We start from the raw sequence: 22,720 nt of genomic DNA, 5'->3' as shown, positions 1-22,720 counted from the left end.
ATGAATAAAAATAATTTGTTTTACCGACATTATTGTTATAATGTTATTTCTTTTATAATTTTTCGATTTGTTTTTAATAAATATTCGGGAAGATCGATTATAAGTATTGCTGTCAATTAATGAATGGGTATCTAAATATAAACGGTTTCTAAACTAATAAATAAAATAATGATAATGTATATTAATAATTAGCCTTTTCAAAATTTGGATTACTACGTTTTGAAATTATTTATTGTTCGCTATCTGCACATTCAAATTTATGTATATTTAAATATAAACCATGTGTTACAAATTACATAAAGTTGCATTTTTATTACACATAATTTATTCATAAATGCTTTGAACTAAGAACAGAAAAAAAAGTGTTTACGTTATAAATCGTGGCCGGCTATAAATACCGGCGCGATAAGGCATCTTAAGCATCTCTGAAACCTCATATAACCGGCTCACCCGGTAGCCGATTAAACACCGGATTTAATAAAGCGTCTCAACCGCTTTAACTAGATTCTAATTAAATTTAGGCAGTCTTTGTTATACGGGCGATTAATCGGGTTTGGTGCTTTTCATTACTCACATATGACGTAAAGTCGTGATGCTGTAATATAAATTATAATGCTTTTACGTTTAAATGTAAATGTACATATCAATATTTGAGCCATGGGATGGCCACTACTGAGCCTCCGCCATAGATTTCTAGGACTGGCTTGAAGCGGAATACATCCTTAATAAGGATATGTGTCCTCCTTGTGGGTGAACGTCCTACGCACGCTTGCAAGTTCGTAATCTTCGCTAGAACCATAAGGCTCCAGAGGTCATCAGTTTTGCTCGCTGTGTGGCTTGCCCATTGCCGTTTCAGTTTATTAATCCGCTGGGCTATGCCGGTAATTTTGTTGGTTTGCGAATCTCTTAATTAAATATGAATATTGTATGAAAATAGTTTTACAGATATAAAAAAGGACAGACGACCTTGATAATGTCGTCAGAAGACGTTGTATGCAAACCGCTTCCTACCGGTTCTTTTGGAAATTTATGGGAGAGGCCTATTCCCAGCAGTGGACGTTGGCTGAAATAACGTATGATAAATTTCAATTGCCATTATTTTATATTAACATTTGTCATGCATACTTTAATTAAACGAACAGTGTATAGTGAGACAGTCCGATGCGATTCGAATAGTACATCGCTACGCATGGTTTGAAATGAAATAAATACGTAATAGCGCGTCGACGTCACTTTAAGACACATGACGGTAGATCTAACATGCTAAGAAATCGCAAAAATAACGGTGCCATTTAAATATCTCAGTCATGCTTACGAATACTATTTAAAATTAAATCTTTATGGATTTAGAAAACATTTAATTAAATAATAGTAATTTGTGTCCCACTTTGTCAAAGTTGTTGGAAAATGTTGACTGCAGGCCCTTTTCACCCGATCCTTTTGGAAATCTTTAGGAGCCTTTCCTGCTAAATGCTAAGCCGAAATGATGGCGACGGACCGGTGTCGCTAATGTATATATTAATTACATATAAAAAATTGTATCTTACATTATTGCAAATAACCGTTTTCGATGTCGGTTTAAATAGATTTTAATGCAAATGCTAATAAACAAATTGAGTAACGCTAGTCAAAGGAAATTTTTGTAGCAAATTGCGCAATCAATTACCGATTGAGTAGACACCGTTTACGTTTAGAAAAATTGACAACAGTCGTTGAAAGTATCTCGCCCGACAACCATCTGTAGTCGATAACAGCGTGGATTATATTTCGAATTCAAATTAAGAACCGGCCTTTATATATGTAAAATAAAATACGTCACGCTGTTTATATAAGGTCGTATTCTTCGTAAGAACTTAGTGAGCACATGGTAATTAGACGTAACGGACTGGCCGCTTAGACATCAGTGGAGGAGACTGAAAAAAAAGTTTTTAATGAGTTTCGGAACCTCATGAAAGCGGCATTGTGAAAATTTTCACGCCGGAGCTTGTTAGGCGGGGAAAATGTGGGGTTGCAGCGCTCTGACATGATTTCCCGTTGTATGTTGAAGCATTTCTTGTGTTGCATATGCATGTTGGAGTTTGCAAGATGAATGCCTCGGTGTGCCAGATAATGACCGTGATTATAGGTGAGTTGTTTTCTTATTTTGTAATCTTTATAATAATTTACAAAACATTAATATAAATATTTAAAACAAATTATAACTGCGGTTCTTTAAATAAATGTTATATAAATAAAAAGGTTTCATTTTTCATTAAATATTGCTAAGTACATAGTATAACAAACTTACAAAAAAGATTCTTTTAATTTTTGTATAATTATTATCTACTTAGAATACTTTAAAATAATCACTTATGTTCGTCATTAGATAAACGCCCCGGGGATCCAACTTGATAAAAACTGAAATTACACTTGATAGAATTAAGCTTATGTTGATTAATTTTTTTAACCTGCTGGCTGGAAAATTTATTCAAAGTTGAATAGTACACTTGTGAATTAAGAATTATTTTGATATTAAGAAGATTAGTTATATTATAAAGACATCGATGTTGTATTACCACTCTTGTTTTTGTCTATTTTTCAATTACTATATTCTAAGTTATGTTTAATGACGGAAATTATATTTTAAAGGACGTGAAATACGTGAAAATTGACACATTAGTAAAATATTTAAAAAGTTATATTATTTTTAAAATTCATTAACTTGTTACTTGTTAATACACATTATTAGCAGTGGTAGCCCTGCGGTCGAGGATAAATATTAATATATGCATGCGTGGATAAACTTGCGATCACAGGCCGCGGGTTCGATTCCCATGGTACTATCGTAAATATTTCACATTTTGTGTATAAATTGTATAGAATTGCTACTGCCACAAACAAGTTTCCAGAGGGTGGGCAGCAGCGTTCTATGTGTACCATAACTACACAGCGATCGCCAACCCGTACGCCTAGCGCGACGATTTTGATTTATCTCTCGTAATAGATATCTTTGGGGAAAGCCTACGCCTTGCAGTGGGCGTCTAAGAGCTGAAACGACGACGAAGATGACCAATCATTAGAAAGAACAAAATATATGTTATATCAATTGAAACTTGACATTGACCTTTTGTAACTTTCCTTATACTTTGTAAAAGGTATAAAAAAACAATGACTATTGAATCGTTTCACATTTGATAGTTCAATTTTACACTGCGCTCGGTTGAAAGATCAGTAACAGCTGTATCAGTCAGTATTTATTGATTATAAAACTTATTTATTTATTGTATATTTCATTAATATACCATAGACTTGGCAGGTGATTTGACGGAGTAAGGCATTATGATACGCAGAAGATACTGTTGTCCATCTTCTTAAAACTTGTTCGTGAGCAGAGGCAATCCTACATAATTAATGCACAAAATGTGAATTATACAAAATTGTAATCCGAGTATTGGACCCGCGACTTATGATCGCAAGTCTCATTCCTATATCGCTGATTATTACATTAATTATTTTTTTTTTAAATTCGGAAGGCCTGTAAGTTCAGGCACTACAAAATTCAAGCCTCTGTAAAATAATTCAGAAAATAGTTTAAGATTAACCTTAAGATGCGAATACACTATTCTACGTTTGTTTTTAATAATGTATACATAGACATATATCGACAGATTAATCCAGTTGTCTAATGTGACCTTGCGTGTAAGTAAATTGCTTATATTATGCACTCAGATCTTCTTTGAGTAATGAACAGTTTGTAATACGTAATTGATCTGACTATTTATTTAAACACGAAGAAAATTTTTTGTTCACGTATCATTTCTTGCCTTTTTTTAAGTATTTAATATACGTTTTTTAATCACGATAACGTTACACTACGAGTCATCATGTAGACAAAATATTTAAATTTTATGGCGTAGCCTTAGATGTACGAAAGTGACAGTGGATTGAAAAGTGGCAATGCCTTAAAGTACTGAAATGAAGACTGCGGACCGGCAGACTCAGAGTAGAGCGTCCATCCTCAAAGTTGACAGGTGACTATTTTAAGGTTGTCGGAAGACGCAAGACGAAGGCCGCTTTCAAATGGTCCTATTGAAAATCTACAAGAGATGCCTATGAGGATCAGACGAACAAACGTTTTGTTTAAAATGATGATGATGACACACTTGTCTTGGGTTATTTTCTTAGTGTTTGTCTCTCTATAACGAATATCGCAAACTCAAATGTAGATTCGCTTAATAATACCAATATAATATAAAATATATTTAGTCGTTTGGTACATAATTCATGGGATAACCATAAACATTTCCGGATACAGCATTATCGGGAATGAAAGAGATAGATCTATGTAATTCCCAATCGCTTCGCTAATCGATGTCTTCAGACAAATTGGTAGCATTCACTATCTCTTATCGGACTGGGAAATCCAATAAATTAGTTTCTTCAGTCTCACTGTGATGGAAATAATAGATAAATATATTGATGATATTTTTAATGTTTAAAGAAAGGTTTTACCGAATATTTTTACAATATACAAAAAAAAAACAATAGTCTTTTTTGTAGAAGACTGATTTCTTAATATTACGTTCTATTATTTTTCTTAAAATCGTATTGAAGTTTATGACGTCGTAAGATAAAGCATAGTTTAAAAAAAAAACATTTAATTATTTTCATTCTCACAACATCTGTTGATTGATGTCGAGTTTTTTTTTAATTTGTTTAATGGACATGGTTTCAATATATAGGTTATAAAAATATAATGCATTCAGTTTTAAACGATTATTTATCCGGCCGCATTGAATTGAAAATGAAGTACTCTCTTCGAGATATTTCCTTTTATTTTAAATATCACGCCGTATTTCTCTGTTTTTTTTTTATTCTGGGTCCCTATATTATGTATGCCTATTTTATATGGAAAATGTTGAATTTCTATTTAACTATTTTCTGATTAATAAAATGTTTTTTTTTATAATAAATGAAAGATTTTATTACAATATATTTTTTTACGAAGAAAATCCACCATTGGATGGTTCAATACATCATTACAACTAAACCTTCGTCTTTCTGATCTGTTATTTTTATATAATTAAACTTCAACATTTTTATTTATAATCATCTGTTATCTTAATTATTTTTTTTAAAATAGATCGCAAATTATATGAAAATTTTTATTTAATATTTATTCTTCTTCTTGAAGTGCCTCTCCAACTAGTGGAGGTTGGCTATTAGCTTCCTGCTCTCTTCTTTATTTTTGGTTCTGCGTAGTAGCTCAGCAGCGCTGGCGATTCCGGTCCACTCTCTAATGTTACGAAGCCACGACTTCTTTCTCCTACCAACCTTCCTTTTACCAGCGACCTTTCCCATCATGATAAGTTGAAGGAGATTGTATCGTTGGTGTCGAAGAACGTGTCCCAAGTAAGCGATTTTCCTTCGTTTTACTGTGAGCATTAGTGCGCGTATATGGCCGATTCGTTTCAGAACTTCGACGTTGGTCACCTTCTGAGTCCACCTTATGGACAGCATGCGTCTATATGTCCACATTTCGAAAGCCTCTATACGCTTACGAAGGTCTTCCTTTATGGTCCAGGCCTCACATCCGTACAGTATAATAGGCCAGATGTAACAGTGAAGCAAACGGGTTCGCAGCTTGATGTTGATGCTGCGACTACATAGTACTTTCTTTTTTCATAATATTTCTCAATATACATTATTTACTGAACTCTTTTTGTTCACATTCGTTAATTATGACGTTTGCGGAGATATAATGAAATAACTTGTCACATCAAAATAAAAGTTTCCGTTCAGGAGGATTTGTCAAAGGAATCATTATGGTTTAGTACATGTAGACTAAGCTTTACTTGTGACAGATTCTACGGAATCTGTTATGTGAAGTTTATTAAGACCGTAACGTCGCACATGTAACCAAAAATTAGGAATATTACCACTTTTCGTTTAAAATTATTGTCAACCAATTTAGAGTACATCCTTTAAATACATTGTACAAATGATACAGAAGACCTTCATCGTCATCATCAATTCGGTCGCGAGAACTCCACAGCTGGAAGCATCTTGCGTGCAGCGTTCTTCGTTGTTAAACAAGATCATCTATCATAAGTATTTGAGCACATAGTTTCATTGTATCTGTATTATTTGCGATTTTCAAAATCAAATTCAAATAAGATAAAAATATTTAACGTCAGTGTTTTAAAGTTGGTGTTTGATAAAACTAAATGTAATTTATAAGAACAAGTTCAACTGATGGCTGTTAGTCCGAAAGGTTCCTGAGAGACGACGCCGATTCAGTAAATGCGGCGTGGGAAGGCCTCCACTAGGCTAGACAACATAGTAAAGATCGAGGAAGTCTTCGGATAAAAGATGTGAATTTTTCTTTGACAACGTAGACGAGGATCTGTTGTTAATTTATTAGTTCGCGGTATCGGAACCGCGAGCCATGAGTTCGAAGAAGCTTTAATAGCCATAGCCTAGCCAGTTAGCTGGTTCGCCGCCCTTAAAGCGGAATTTAAATAACATCCGCTCCCCCGTATCAACGCTATGACGCACCCTTCACATCGAACCCCGACGGTCTCGATGCACATGTCATGCACTACACACCTACACATGACACGGCGGCCGCGTCCGCCTAACTCGCGTTTAAGCGAGGGCGGTCCGGAGAGGCCCGTGTCTCTCCCGATCGCCGTGTAGTCCTCGCTTCGTGCTACATACTCAACTCCCCACTCATTACGCTATACACCTATACGGTTGTAGTTTTCCGCGTGTAGACGTCTTCGTCGTAACTGAGGTGCGATCCCCAGCGTAAAATTTTTAGTCCGTGGACCACTGTTTCCGCGGGCTCAATTACGATGAAGCTGTATAAAGCCTAATCCAGCTAGCAGCACAACATCATTCACAACAAATAGAGCAAATAGACAATAGTTAGCTGGATGCGGGTAGCGAAAGAACGGTTATTGGGTAACCTTTCGGAGAGGCCTATATGTCTTACAGCGGCGGGCTGAAAAGAAGAAGAAAAAGACATCTATACTTGAAGTCCAAATATCAAATCTAAATGTGAGTAAAGTATAAGTAATGGGCTGCAATTTTTTGGTTTCATATATATGTATATATAATTGAAATTAAGGGCTTTCTATATTTTTTCAATAAACTACATAAGTTATTCAATATAGTTATAAGTTCCATGGTTTTATTACAAGACCAGTATTGGCAATTCAGACAAAATTTATCGGCGAGATATTGTCTTCTGGGGCATAGAGGTGGCTAGCTAAGTTCACTTTCCATGACATGGATGGGGATGCTTCTAATAAATCAACCGAAGATACGAAAGGTTTGACTTTATAGTTTATCCATTGTGTTAATTTATTATACGATAAGAAGGCATAAAGTCCTTCTCATCGTATAATAAATTAGTACAATCCATTCAATATCTTAATAAGATATAGGGCCTTCTCAGGTTTTTGATGAATACCCCATGAAGAACGTACTTGCAATAAATTTAAAACTTTTGACAATATTGTTGCAAAGTTTTCGATGTGATTATCATCGATCGATCAGACCACATACAAGATATTTAATTCAGGAAACTATACATCTACTTATAATTTCCTATATTATAATACACAAAATTTTATTTTGGTTCTGATAATTTTAAACCGATATCTTATAATTGAAGAATTAATTTTTGTAACGTATTTGTAATTACTTATTTAATTATTACTTACAAGATTTAATTACTGATCGTCGTTTCAGCCTGTGGATGCTCACTGCAATGAATAGGCTATGTCCAAAAATATCTATGGGGGGATATACCATAATGACCATATTTGGCAGGCGGAATGGTCATCGATGACCATTATAGTGCGCAGATGACACTGCTGCCCATCCTCTGGTAATTTATTAGTGAAAATGGCAAGCCTGTATAATTAATGCACAGAGTGTCAATTATATTAAATTGTATCCCTACGATAGAAAATCTCAGTCATCTATCGCTGGAGTACTTCTGCTCAAACTCTCTTATGTTACTGATAAAGCAAAGTGGTCGCCATATTGAAATATAACAACATTTTTAATTTGTTACTATATTGTACAACAAAAGTGATATAGATGTATTAACGTAGACAGCAATTGGATGTCCAGAATTGTATATAGTAATAATATGTGTTGAAAATCAGTGTAATATGACTGGTTCGAAGCAGTCTGCTTTCAACCACTTTTACAAGAGCGCCTGTCCACTTTGAAACATTATTTTCTTTTAAAATAATTTAATTTCTATTCTCCTCATGAAAATATTATTAATTATTATCGAAAAGAAATCGAATTTTACGATGAGACTTTAGTATGTACCGTTTATTCTCAATAACAATAAAATAAATAATTATTTTTACTAATTTTTAATCGATATGAGCAATGTACATAAATATTTTTATAGAGTAAAATTGAGACTAAGTTCCACTGTGATTGACCATCAAACAATATGTATAGAAGTAATTATGCCTAGCTTTTTAATTTGATATTTTTGATAATGAAAATATTTATTTCTTTAACCAAAACTAACTCGTAACAAACAAAATGATGACGTTGTATTTCGACACTAGCATACGGCGAACTTGCGATCAAAACAAAATGCGGAAACTAATTTAATCTAATAGTAACTGGATTCTTTTATTCTCGTTTTAGCTATAAAGCTAATACAAGAAACAATATAAATAAATTTTCTAAAACAGTAAATATTTATTGAATATCGACGTTTACATCCTGTTTTCCGAAAACGTGTTTTGTTATCTGTGATCAAGAAGTTGCGAAGGAACTAGGAATTTAAATCTTGATACTTTTACACTATACAGAGTTATTATTTAAATGTGTATACATAACCTTATTTGTTATCAATTAATGTGTGGTAGGCCCTACCTGAAAATTAATGGATTCTAAAATAATAATTTACTTGATAATAATATAGTACCAAAAACTTTTCAGATTACTGCATATTACAATTAATTATTGTTATATTTGTGTCCCGTTAGACATTGTACTGCCAGAAGTTATTAGCCTGTCGTATTTTAAAAGTAAAAATAAATTGATGTAACCAATTCTATTGTGATCACTTTATACAGGATATTCGGATATAGATGTAAAAGCTTTAAAGCATTTTGATGAAAAACAAGTTATATATCATCAAACGTCTTGTATATTATGTATTATTATAATCTTTAGTCAAGAAATGGCGAGTATATGTAGAATTCAAATCTTGATACTTTAATAGTATAAATATAAACAATAGCTGATAAGTAGGAAGTTCTGGGATAGTAACAAGCCGGTTTAAAAATGCAAGTCATTGAATTATAGTTGTTATGAACAATGCATTTGTGCACTTACGGAGGACATCATTATCGCGTGATGCACCGTAAATGCAGTGTAAATACACTGTTTATGTATACAACTTCATTGCACGATACGCCGATAGACGTATGAGGCTCGAGGTCAAAGGTTAAGTTGGTACTTCTGATCTGTAGTTGCCATGGAAAATATCATGTGATAAAGATGATTTGAGTAGACAGAAATACTTATGTTTAATAGCATAGGAGTGACGTTTTTCAAAACCCATTAACTATCTTCACTTTTATGATGAATAGCTCTGCGTTTTATGGATTTACTGTGATGGTGCCGGGTACATCGGAAAAGAGGTCAGGTACGTTACTCATGGCTGAAGTTACGCGTAGCAGGTTGAAGGAGGCCTCCAAAGCAATGCGTTCACTCACCGATGAGATTCCTTTTAATTTTTACATTTTCACTAATGCTATTTTAGAAGCGTTCTAGAAATGAGCTGTTCGCTCTTGACAGCCCTAAATCCCTTAAGAAAGTTATAGAGATTTCACTGCTATATATGTTGTTCCTGTCTCCAACGCACACAAATTCACGATAAATTTATTTCCAGTTATTTTTTTAATAGGTCGCAGTACTCGTTGACCTTAGTTGTGTGGGCTTATATAAAAACACCACCCACGTAAATAATTCAAAACAAGACCAAAATAGAACGACTAGGAAATATTAAATAACAAAATAATAGATTTATAACGTTTGAAATTAATTTATAGCGTTTAAACGGTTAAAATTGTTTATCCGGAAAGCAATATAGATCACGTGTATGATTACTTGATTATGTTGCTTTGTGGTTATAATAAAATGTTATATAGATAAAAGTACTTGATGCTTGATTATTCATCATCGATCTGTTTATTATATTACATTTAGTCATTTGCACAAAAATTTAGAAACATTAATTCTTCTTGAATTGATGTTCAAAGTGTATTTTAGGTAATAATTAAGTAAAGTAAATAAGTACATTAATTAAAAAAATTACTTAAATTATTTATTAAGCTCGAAAATTTTATTAAGTATTACAATTTTATTAGTTTTATTCGACTATTTATGTATTCGTAAAATTCAAGCATGAAATTGTGCATTACAAACATTCAAATAAATATATTTACATATGTTAACAGGGTGATTGGCGTAAAGGCTTTAAAAGGGTGAATGTATGGCTCATTTCGTTGTCGTCGTCGTTTCAGACTATAGACGTCTGTTACAAGGTATAGGCCTCCTCCAAAGATATTTGAAGGGGAGATATATCATAATCAGTTCCCGCTTGGCAGGCGGGTAGGCGATCGCAGTGTAGTATTATGACACACATAAGTTACCGCTGTCCATCAATTGGAAACTTGTATGTGAGCAGTGGCAATTCTATATAATTAATGCACAAAGTGTGAATTACATAATATTGTATCCCGGGAATCAAACTCGTGATTACTGCTGTTCATACCTCATTTGCTGTGAATTAATGTATGGCACACCATATCTAAATTTTAAGGTTACAGAAATAATTCATAACAATATAGTCTTTTTAATATAATAAACTTAATCATTCATTACTATCTGTCTCTGCAGACTTGCCTGTAGCTGTTTAATAGAAATAATATGTTGATCTAATATATTTCAGAATGATCACAAATACACCCTGTATTTGAAATAGGTATAAAAGTTTCAAAGTTTGTTGCTGACAAATGAACTATACTTTCACTTCCTCAAAGTTTATACTCCTATAACCAATTATTCTGCATGTATAAATAGCTGTTGCCGTGCCAATAAATATTTGTAATAAAAACATTGTAGTCGATTGTTCATACATAAACATACTTTAAACAATATATTTATTGATTCAAATCCATGTTTATTTTTCAGGTGCTGCAGAAGTTTGTTTTATGCCAGCACCGGTCGGAGAGTGTAACTCTTGCTGTCAACGAGATGACACCGTTGATATTCAGTACAAAATCGCTACGAGGTGTGTGTTTTAAATATAAGTTGTATATGTTAGTCTTCCTTATTTGTTCATAGAGGCTACATCTTTTATGAACAAACAAGAAATATTTTTAAACTGGTTCTCTCTTTATCGCGGCGACGTAGTTATGTCTTGCATATCTCTGGTGAATCGAAGACCATAGAGCCAATCTTATGTGGATCTTATTTATAGACTCAATTGACCTTTAGCAACTGAATCAAAGATTTAATCCACGCAGTGTGCACACGCTACATAGCGCGCAGAATCTATAGTCTTAATACAGACTACGGACCGGCAAGCTCAGAGCAGTACGTCTACTAATTTCAACGTGGACAGACAACCTTTTAAAGCTAGTAGAAAGACGTTAGACTTAAGTCGCTTCCAATTGGTCTTATTGAAATTTATGGGAGAGGCCTATATCCGGCAGTGGGCGTACAGCTGAAGTGATGTTGATGTGCAAGGAAATACTCGACTCTGGCTATATCAAAAATTCCACTGCAAAGTCTCTAATACATTTGTAATAAATGGAAAAAAATTAGTATTTAATAAACGAATATTTAAATGATTAGAATCAATAAGATGATTATTTTGATTTCATGTTCATGTCAAGACTATATCTGATGAAGTGTATATGTATATATCTGTGTTAAATTTAATTTAAAGAAGTATTATTGTGGAGTTTCTTCCTGCTTCTTCTCAACAATAATAACACCTTGCGAAGCAGAGTAGAGTAAAAATAAAGTAGATGGATAAAATTAGTGTATAATTAATAAGAATTTTATAAAAAGTTCCAATGTTGAATAAACGAATTTTATCTTTTATCGTACTTCTGCGTATAATTTCTCACGGGTCATCGTGGAGTTTTTACGAGTTTGTAGTTATAGCGAGCAACCTGCACTTTTGCCATTACCCTACCAACCAAGGAAATTTATTTTCCCTAAGTGTAGTGAAATGATACTAGTTCAGCAATTAAATTTATCATAAAGGAAATGATTTGCTCTATATATCTCAAGTAATATACACTACTGCCCTACCAAAATCGCTGTACTGCGCTTTAGGAAAGCGAGGAAAGAGGGGGAGGGGGTGTTGTATCGTGGCGTTGCCTTCAGACTGATGCAACGGATCGGCCGATACTTGTCACGTCTCACCGCGCGCATACTCCAGGCGTGGTACAACGGTTTCGAAAGCACTACAGTAATTATTAATTGCAATGTGTTATTGGATTACAGAGCGCACCCTAACACTTTTTTATCCGTCCCTTCGGGCAACTTCGGCGAGTTATTACGGACAGATTTTAACGCATCGAGACCAACGGTTATATACATAATGGGATTCTCGGAAGCTACCACGGGTCCGAGCACGTTGACCATGAGATCAGGTAAATATTTCCAATTGTGTTTATTTTTGTTTGTAAAGGATAAGTGACGGTGATCATTTGCTCTTAATAATGATGTAAAAGTGCATATTCTGCTAAACGGGTGATTCATTCAGTCTTGCGAATATAAAACAATAAAGCTACTATTAATTCTCTTAACGTCGTTCCCGTTTCGAACAAACGTTTCATGAAAATATGTTACATATAAAATTTCGTTACGTAAACAGTATTGGCATATTAAATGCATAGAAGAAGGTAAAAATTCAGAAAAGTTATATTGGAAGAGAAGCGTTGCCAAAATTTTATCACATCTTACACAGCATTAGCAAAGTTTTCAAATTGGTAAGGAACCAAATTTGTCAATCTACGAAAAGTTGTGATTAGTTCTACATTGTAAAGCATTTTCTTTTTTTTTCTGAAAAAGAAATCTCGGTTACTTTTCACAGATTATTTTTCTGAGTCTATTTTAGGCGAGTGTACAATGTTGATATATATTCTATTATCATATATTAAGCCCTGTCAATACTTTGTAAAGAAACTTTCGTATATAACTCTGCTATTATCAAACGAAACTTTTGCGCTACTGTAAAAATGTCTGTATTGATAATCCTAATAAATTTATTATTTATAATTATAAAATAAGTACTTCAAGCCATTCACGCGGCTCACGAACTTGAGGTAGAAAGTAAGTAATTAGCTAATTTTTATAAATTTTAAACGAATTTGTCAAATCAAATTCAATTCAAAATATTTGTTATTCAAGTAGGCACTTACATAATAAGTAGTAAGTACCACCGGCTCGGAACGCTTATCTGTTGAGAATAGCTGGCCAAAAGCTCAATAGTTGCTCCCAAATTAAATTTAACAGTTTTTCGTGTTCACCAAGATTTACATGTTTCGATCAATTAAAAACTCTTGAATGTTATGACATTTATAAAATAACATACTGTGTATTTAAAACTAAGAAAACGAAAGTTTAAGATATCTTGTGGAACTTTATAATATCTGCGTAAAAAAGATCATACAGGGTAATATTACGCAAATACGTATATAGGGTGATTGGTAATAGATGCAAGAAGTTTTAAAGCTTCTTTACATATTTCCAATCACCCTGCATAGCGGGGGAACGGAAAATTGTATTTTTCTTTCGGAATGCGATAGGCCAATAAATTCGGGCAGTAAAAAATCAACAGCGACAGATAGATTAATAATAATTAATATGTAATAATCCTCTATTATCATTACGTTATCTATTATTTTTAAAACTGTTGATTTTTGGATAGGGTTTACCATGCATTTATTGACAACAAATGAACAATACGTATAATGCATATTCATTTAACTTGCGGGACTTACCACAGAAACAGAGTAGTTATGTCACTATTTTAGTGTGCGAATATTAAAGTTAAAATTACAATGACAACACAATCACGGTCCACGAGGTAACAATCAATGTTAAACACGCCATGAAATTATTAATTTATTCATAATTTTTGCATATTTATAAGTCAACGTAAATAACGTAATAGCTCCGAGATTATGATAGTGACGTCTTCTAGACGGGGTTTATTTCTTATGCCTCGGTAAACAAATATACCTAAAGACCATCCAACTGCGGTAAAAAAGTACTACGACCTTATAAACCAAATATATATAAATAAATGCATAGTAGATTTGTATGCGGTGGAAGAAGGAGCGAGACGTGTTACGGCAAAATCTCTCTACAAGCTGCTGAAAGATTTAGGCCCGTCTAGAGCGAGGATCAGCTCATTTCTGGAACGGGCTTTCAAAGTAGCACTGATAGAATAGATAGAAAAAAGTTTAAAATAGCTTAAAATTGAAGTCCGGAAATAATTTAAGAAGAGACTAAAGTAACTGAGCTTATTAAACACTGCGACACACCCAGAAACGTGAGCAAAAACAATAGTGAAACATTAACTGATGTTGTAAAATCGAAAGCACAGACGCTAATGTCTGTGTTATAAATATATTTAATAAAAAAGCATTCGTAGGATCATTCTCAATCTCTGTACCTAGCTCCCATTTCTGTAACTCCATAGACCTGGCACACGCACAGCAAACCAACTATATATATATATATATATATATATATACATATATATATATATATATATATATATATATATATATATATATATTGTTTTAAAGCATCTCCCGTCATCATGAAACGAATATTTATATATGAATAATGATCTTAGGTATATGTACCTTCTCCTGTTACATAACACTACATTTACTTTAGACCACAGTCCGGAAGGTGCAGTGTATAATCACCAATCCATAAGGCAGTCGACATATTTTACAGAAAAATTGATTGATTTTTACCGCTACGGCATTGATAATTTGTACACTAGATGGAAAAAGATTATTGATAACGAATGTGAATATATTATTGATTAAAAATAAAGTAGTGTGAATTTAACTTAAGAAAGCGACATTATTTTCGGTCCCCCTAATATATCTCGGGGTCTCTTACGATGTCTTGTTTCATTCGTCAGTTTGTTACTAGTCGGCCTGTTTCCTAAATATTAAATAATAAATAAATTACTACCATAGTCATTATTATACGTATTAATCAAGATGATATTCCAATTGAAAGAATAAGATCTGTTGCTCATATTATTAATAGAATCGAGTTTTATATAGGTTTTATGTAGACGATCGATAGTCAGGTTGTATCGACTAAAAAAATTGTTTGCTACCGAATGCCCAATACATTATAACGATTTTTTTATTTCAGCTTACCTTGATGCTATGGATTGTAACTTCATTGCCGTAGACTGGTCACGACTTATCGTGTTTCCATGGTAAGAATAATTAGTATCTAAATTGTTATAAAAAGCCGATTAAACGATTGATTGAATCATTATTTATCTTCACCTAGTAATTATAGATTATATTTGAATTTATTACTTACTTATTTGCCCAAACTTAAAGCGATGGCTTCTTATGGAAAGCGCTTTTATGTGCGAGTGTTATTGTTGACTGCGAGTTGAGTTGAGATGGAGTTTTTGCGAGTGAGAGGACAAATAACACCTTTATGTGTTGAGGTAGAGAGTCCAAAACTAGTTCCTCCTGTTAATTAATCTGTTAGTAAACAATGAAGCCGCTTCCATAATTTCCTAACGTGCATCTTTAATATTTTTCCCATTATCGCATTATTTATTTCTCAATGCATATGAACGATTTTTTTACACATATAGACTAGTAATTATTTATGAAAATAACAATGTTTTAATATATTTAACTAAGCCATCGACAGGGTGATTGGTTACAGGCGCAAAAGCTTTATAAAGATGAATGTAATGCTCATTTGTCAGCAAAAAGCTTTAAGCTTTTGTAATTTACGAACACCTTGTATAAAATTATCACTCTCGAATATATTTTGTTAATTTAATATCTCTATTGAAATGCAACAAGGCAGTAACTTCTAGCAGTACTGCGGCCGCATGGACAGATAGTGAACATTCGAATTTTATATACGCTTTTTTAGTTTATTATTTCTGAAACGGTTGTTTTTTAGATAGAGTGTTCCATACATTTGTTGGCAGCAAAGGAGCTAAATATTAACTCCTTTACACCTAAATCCAAGCACACCGTATGTCAATGACAGTCTATGGTTAAATATTACATAATAATATATTTGCAATGTTCTCATCACGCAATTTATATGTTCTCGTACCGACACTTCTTGCGCAGTTTATAAATAATTCCGTAAGTTTTTACATTATTTCAAAATTAACTTATTATCATATTAATATGTATAATAAAGAGGCAAAAAATTACTATTAACTTTATTAATATGTTACAACAAACACGTGTTGTTATAAAAATAAACGAAAATGTTTTTATTTTGATATAAATATGAAAAAACAAATCTTCAAGGTGAAATTGGGTTTTAAGCATCTAGGTTATTTAGCTTGAAATTTTAGCGGATTTCCCAACGGATTTGCGTTCTATTTTAACTGCATCTAATTACAGTAAGTAAAATGTTTTACTTTATATAATTACTAATAAAATCCTCGACGTCGTCGTCGTTGTTTAGATACATAGATGCCCACTGCAAACCATAGGCCTCCCCCAAAATTATCTATGGGGGGATATACCATAATCGCCACGCTTAGCAGGCGAGTTGACGATCGCAATGTGGTATTATGATACGTAGAGGACGCTGCATCTCATCCTCTGGAAACTTGTTCGTAAGCAGTGTGAATCCTATATAATGTACAGAGTTTTCAATACATATAACACTGTTCTACGAATCGAACCACTGAGTGGCTTACCACTATTCGTACGTCTTGACTTATGCTCCGGTGTTGTTAATGTTGTTAGCTCTAGGACTTTAACAGCTTCATCGGAGCTGAGTTCACGGAATGGTCCGTGAACTTAAAAGCACGTATGAAAAGGATCAATATTTAGCCAGGAGTTATGTTACATCCTGAAGATGCCCCGTGGAGGGGTGAAATACGTGTTGAGTAATTTAGCGGTGGCGGTTGTGTGATTCGCATTGTTTGCCGCATACGCATTTATCAGCGGGCTGGCGGGCGGTGCACTTTGTTGCACGACTACCACTGCATATGCGGAAGAGGCTAAATATTGGTCCTTTTCTTACTTAGGATCGACTTCCGCAAGGTAACGCCTGATTCCATTAAATATTTAAAAGCACGTCTTGATCTATAAATTACTAACTATTACAAACGTATACTCGATAGCATCTCATTCAAGACTATATTAAGAAAATTCAAAGTTTTGAAAAATAAAAACATCAATGCCACTTGCTTTATAACATGTTGTATATAATTTGGGCTAGGAAGTCCAACACTTCCCGTGTTAGTAAAATTATAGAGCTAAATAGACTTTTTTAAAAAATGTGCGAAGATGATAAGATGAAATGCTAAACGTGAATTACTGTAGTTTAAATAAGAAACTTTTTTATTAGCAAAAGTAGTATTATTTTTCATATGTCTATTATAATTAAGACATATAAATACAATAAACTATTTTCTTTCCAGGTATATTTCGGCTGTCCGAAACACGCGTTACATGGGAACAAAACTTGCCGACTTTATCCAGTATTTGGATTCCATAGGCGTAAGAGCATCGACACTGCACGTAGTGGGGTTTTCTTTGGGCGCTGAAGCAGCTGGCTTTGCAGGGAAGACATTGAGGAGAAGAGGCTTGCAAATTGGCAGAATTACAGGTTAGTCACGAGATTATTATTGTCATTAAAATAAATATTAACATTTCTTCGACATTTATATCCGAATAGTGATAAAATTTCGAACGAATTAATTGTAATCTCTACTAAAATAGTTTATTTTTATCACATGTTAGATATTTTATATGTGCTTAAGAAATGGTAATTTGTGATCAGCTAAGGAAATGACGCATTTCGATTATGACCTAGTTAGTCATATAATTTAAAGTCTTCTTTTTAATAGTGGTTATTATAAATATTCTAATTAATAGTGGTTATGTTATCTTTTTACTACATTTTGTTTCAAGGTTTGGATCCCGCATATCCAGGGTATACATTCACTGATAAAACTGGCCATTTGTCAAAAGGAGACGCCGCGTTCGTTGACGTCATGCACACAAACCCAGGAATCTTCGGTTTCCTGACTCCGATCGGCGACGTTGACTTCTATCCTAATTATGGCTTTTGGATTCAGCCCGGGTGTTGGTTCGATCAGTTAATTAAAAATATGGAATTTAGATATTTTTGTGAGTACATGGATTTTTTAATTAGTTAAAGGGTGTTTTGAGAACGCTTGGAATTACTGGCCACTATGGCCAAAATACTATTTAGAGAATAATTGAATAATTTTTGCGATGATTTGAATTCGGAAGCCAAGAGTGAAACAGTCGCTGTGGTATTTGAGTCAACTTTAAATAATCTCCGTAAACATAATTCACACCACATCGATCACACCTAGCATAAATTTTTTTCGTTATCAAAAAGGAACGAAATGTGCATAGGTGGTTTCTCATTGCCACATGAACATTTTCTTAATGGTAAGCATTTTTTATGTTGACTTTCGAGATATGTTGTGGATTTTGAATTACAAAATCTTGCGTTGCATCTAAGATTTAAGATCATGAGTCTTATTATTCCTGTAATTATACTAGCCTTAGAGTGGTTATGAACTAGATAACACATTATGGTATATATACCCAACCCATCTAAAATGCTTCACAAAAGAGAGCATTTTACTAAAACACACTGCGTTTGTTCACTTTAATATTAAAATCTACTTTATAATTTATATCGACCTTTCTGTAAACTAAGACGAGTGCCTTAAGGCTTACGAATGCATGTTACCATGACTTGTAAGACCAGCAGTGAAACGTGGTTTCACTTCGGGCCTTACCGGACAGCTCACAGTCACTCTATGCTTGGTCTAGTCACGCTATGCATGGGGCTTCTCTGCCAGATCGAATCAGGAATATGGGGATCGAGAGAAAAAGATCCATAGAAACAAAAGTAACCGACATAGCCTAGGTCAAATACCACGCTGTAGAAATAGCCACTGGGATCTGAAGATCCTGAAGTGGAGACCACAGACCGGCAAGTGCAGCTACGGACGTCCAACACATATTTACCCTGTTAAGGTCCTATGTGAAATCTATGGGATAGCCCATGGCCATCTGTGAATGTTCTGTGGCTGAAATTATAGACTAACTTACTACTAACTTAAGGAGAACAAATTAATTTTTGTGTATTTTATAAATTCAGGTAGAACGGATGTTTATTTGAAACTTAAAATAAAAATATTTTACTCCAGACTTCCTTGATAAACATTTAGAACAAAGGCTTTACGAGTTGCGCACCCTTCATTACCTCTGTACGAGATAAAACTCTCGTAACAGTGTTTCGGCTGCGAGCGATCGATTCTATGACGTCACGGCTCGGATGCTGCAGGGGCGAGGACGCACAGTAGAAAGAGGAAGGGGGTTGTTACAAGCAACGCCGAATACGATTATTTGTGCTGAAGGAGCTATTACGATAACGTTTTATGTCTCGCCTTGCTTACACAACTTGTTTAATGGTTCATCAACTTATTCCGAATTATGTACAACTGTCTGGTTTAATACTTACACAAAACTTAATCCATGATCCTTGTTATAAACATTACTAGTGTTAAAATAGCTTTAAAAATCTTAATTATAAGTTAATTTCATCTTAGAATTATTGAATTATATGGCTTTTCCATTTAAATTTAGATAGTTAAAGGTAGGTATTATTAATTTTAACAACATGCACTGCGTGACATTTTAGCATCCGATAAAAATTATTTTATAATTTTGTAACATTTTTTATTTCCTTTTGGACCTTTCTATGGCCTAGTTATAATTGTATGTACTGAAACCTTTATATTTACCTAATCTTCTTAAAAATTATATAACTCTGTATACCATGGCAAAATGTTCTTTCAACGTAATTCATTCTATTAAACAGCCCGGTGTAGATTGTTTTGATAAGCAATAAGTAATACTTTTGTTCTGATGTTATGACCCAATTTAAACACGTTTTTGAAATAACGCCGTCGTTATACAAAATTATTATCTTTGATGTATAGCACTAGAGACAATTTTTAATCCAATAATTACAAACACTTTAGATTACGTCACGATATCAGTTAAATTATAGTACTCCACACACCAAATCTTGTAGTAGAGCCGCGATTTGTTTAAAGAATTATCGGCAATATATTTGAAGACGAAGATATCTCTACTAACGTCCCAGTTCAAATAGTTTATTCACAGTTTTACTCCTAGATAGTCCGACAGTTAACTAAGAGTTCTGCTCCTAACGTGGTCACGTGACCTACTCGGCAATGCAAGCGTAGCTTGTAAAGCACCTTTCACGGCAAAGCAGACCGTACACGCCGTTTGGCGTCCGGCCAAAGATCGTAAAAGTACGAATGTCAATAGCGGATTGCTTATCGCACATTCGTTTAAGCAATAGTAGCGATATTCGATATATGGTTTCTGCCAGACTTTTGTGTTTCAGTCATTACGTCAGTTTTACGTAATTTTTGCTAGTCTTATTTAACTTATCTAATAGCTTAAAATTTTTAATCGTTGATGACCATCACAATTGACAGACGACCTTGTTAAGTTTGTTGAATGACGCAGGTCGTAGACTGGTTCTAATCAGCCTTATTGAAAGTATGTGGAGAAAGTCTATGTCCAACAGAGAACGTCTTACTTTGTTGGTGCGTACATATCAACGGCTTTAACAGGTTTGTGTTGTTTGTGCTTTTGAAGGTCGGTTTATTAGTATTTATTTCACTGGGTTGGAAAATCTGCAATTTTTTAAAGTAAAAATGTCAATGCGATATTATGTAATATATACGGACGCTTCTTGAAGTGACATAAGCGCATGGTCTCTAGAGAGAGTATCCCCACTTGGGGCAGGGTTATTTCGGGACGCGCTTAGAACTTTAATTTCATGACGCCCAATAGAGTCGAATATCAGCTCGATCCGTCACCATTATCACACTTTTTAAATATGTTACGTTCATAATTTTTTAGTGCATAGTTCCTAAGGATTTATAATCTTTAGCTGTAAAACAGTAGACATCTGATGATGATATAATAATTTGATAATATTTTAATCTGCAATGGAGACCCACAAACGATCTTGTCGAAAGGTTTCCTACGGATCCTATTGGAAATGTACGGGGAAGGCTTATGTCCAACCGTGGGGGTTCTACCGCTGAAACGATGATGATGGTTGTGATAATATTAACAGCAAAGATAATTTTGATTATTTAAAGAAACTACGAATGATACAGTTTGTTCGTGGAGTACAAAAAATATAGCAAGCATAAAACACGACAAAAATGGATTCATTTATGAGTAAATTTTTCAGATGGTTGTAGCCACATTCGTGCTTGGCGTTATTACGCGGAGTCTGTGCGGAATCCCTCCGGTTTTCCCGCCACTTTATGTAAGCAGTGGAGGAATCCTTCGCGGAATTGTAATTTTACTGTTGACGGATATATGGGATTAGGAGCTCAACCGCCGTAAGTTTTAAACATGTTCATTTTACTATTTTATTCGAAACTATTTGCCTCGATGGACTTCATACACTCAAAAGCTATTATTATTTATTATTATATTGACCAATCGTAGTTTTTAACATGCCTTTTATTGGATTTCATTACGTCAAAGGTAAATAAATATTTATAGTTCTATTATCAAATTTTTATACAATGTTTAAAACGACAAAGGTATTTTCTACAAAGTAGCCATTTGGCTAGTGCAGAGATAGTTAGTAGTAGTAATAGTCAAATAAGTATATGTTAAAGAAAAAAAAATGCAAAGGAAAAATATAGGTACAATAAAAAAGAACCTGATCTAAATTTACTGACTGCGATTATGGTTTGGTTTATTTACTCTGTGGTTTGCACTGAATGAATAAATTTTATTTAGATCCATGCATTTTTTTTATAAAAATCTTCTTAGTTCTGCCGAATGGGAACGGTTAGCAACTTTTTCTTTTGGCAGTTAATTTTTATTTATATAGAAAAACTTATTTAAATTCATCATCATCATCATAATAACATTGATTTGTATTACGTATGAAATGGATATCTTTGATTCAGTATGGTTTTGTAAAAATAATGTAACTTTTTTCCGCAGGATTAGAGGAATCATGTATTTAGAAACAAATAAGAAGCCGCCCTTTGCAAGAAATGGACCTTAACATTTTAAACGTTGTTAAAAATTGTTGTTGTTAAATTAAAAAAATACAAACTGTTGCCTTAGATATTCAATTTTTGTTCACATCCTTTATTTGATAAAATTAGCATTCAGAGAATATATATTTTTTTTTTATTTGTACAAGTTACTTAATTTTAATTTATGAGAAATAATTTCTTACGTCGGTCAAATTATCATATTAATAAATATAGTACGCTTATACAAAAAAATATTATTTATATGCATTATTATAATTCAAATTGTTTTGATTAGAATAAATGTATGTGCGAAAT

The 22,720-nt window shown here is 33.5% G+C and overlaps 2 protein-coding genes across 2 annotated transcripts in view; one reads left to right on the top strand and one right to left on the bottom strand.

The window, feature by feature from the left end:
- The window catches only part of LOC137918856 (neurofilament heavy polypeptide), a 92,172-nt gene that overhangs the window by 12,119 nt on the left and 57,333 nt on the right, over nt 1-22,720 (bottom strand). The window lies entirely within an intron of this gene.
- On the top strand, nt 1,723-22,462 carry LOC137918881 (phospholipase A1). Its single transcript, XM_068761810.1, has 8 exons — nt 1,723-2,125; nt 11,224-11,323; nt 12,550-12,698; nt 15,457-15,523; nt 17,729-17,916; nt 18,222-18,440; nt 21,595-21,748; nt 22,368-22,462. Exons 1-8 carry the CDS (start codon nt 2,065-2,067, stop codon nt 22,429-22,431), a joined length of 1,002 nt encoding a protein of 333 aa, XP_068617911.1. The 5' UTR covers nt 1,723-2,064; the 3' UTR covers nt 22,432-22,462.

The sequence above is a fragment of the Battus philenor genome, unplaced genomic scaffold (assembly GCF_028537555.1).
Source record: "Battus philenor isolate CCGP_79_NKW_IND1 unplaced genomic scaffold, ilBatPhil1.0.hap1 SCAF_15, whole genome shotgun sequence".
Lineage (NCBI taxonomy): Eukaryota > Metazoa > Arthropoda > Insecta > Lepidoptera > Papilionidae > Battus > Battus philenor.
This window is presented reverse-complemented; position numbering and strand designations above follow the sequence as displayed.

Excerpts from the sequence above, each read along its gene's own strand:
- LOC137918881 (XM_068761810.1), top strand. The coding sequence starts at position 2,065 with ATGCATGTTGGAGTTTGCAAGATGAATGCCTCGGTGTGCCAGATAATG. Across the intron at positions 12,699-15,456 it reads CACGTTGACCATGAGATCAG|CTTACCTTGATGCTATGGAT; the intron begins GTAAATATTTCC and ends TTTTTATTTCAG. Across the intron at positions 15,524-17,728 it reads CGACTTATCGTGTTTCCATG|GTATATTTCGGCTGTCCGAA; the intron begins GTAAGAATAATT and ends TTTTCTTTCCAG.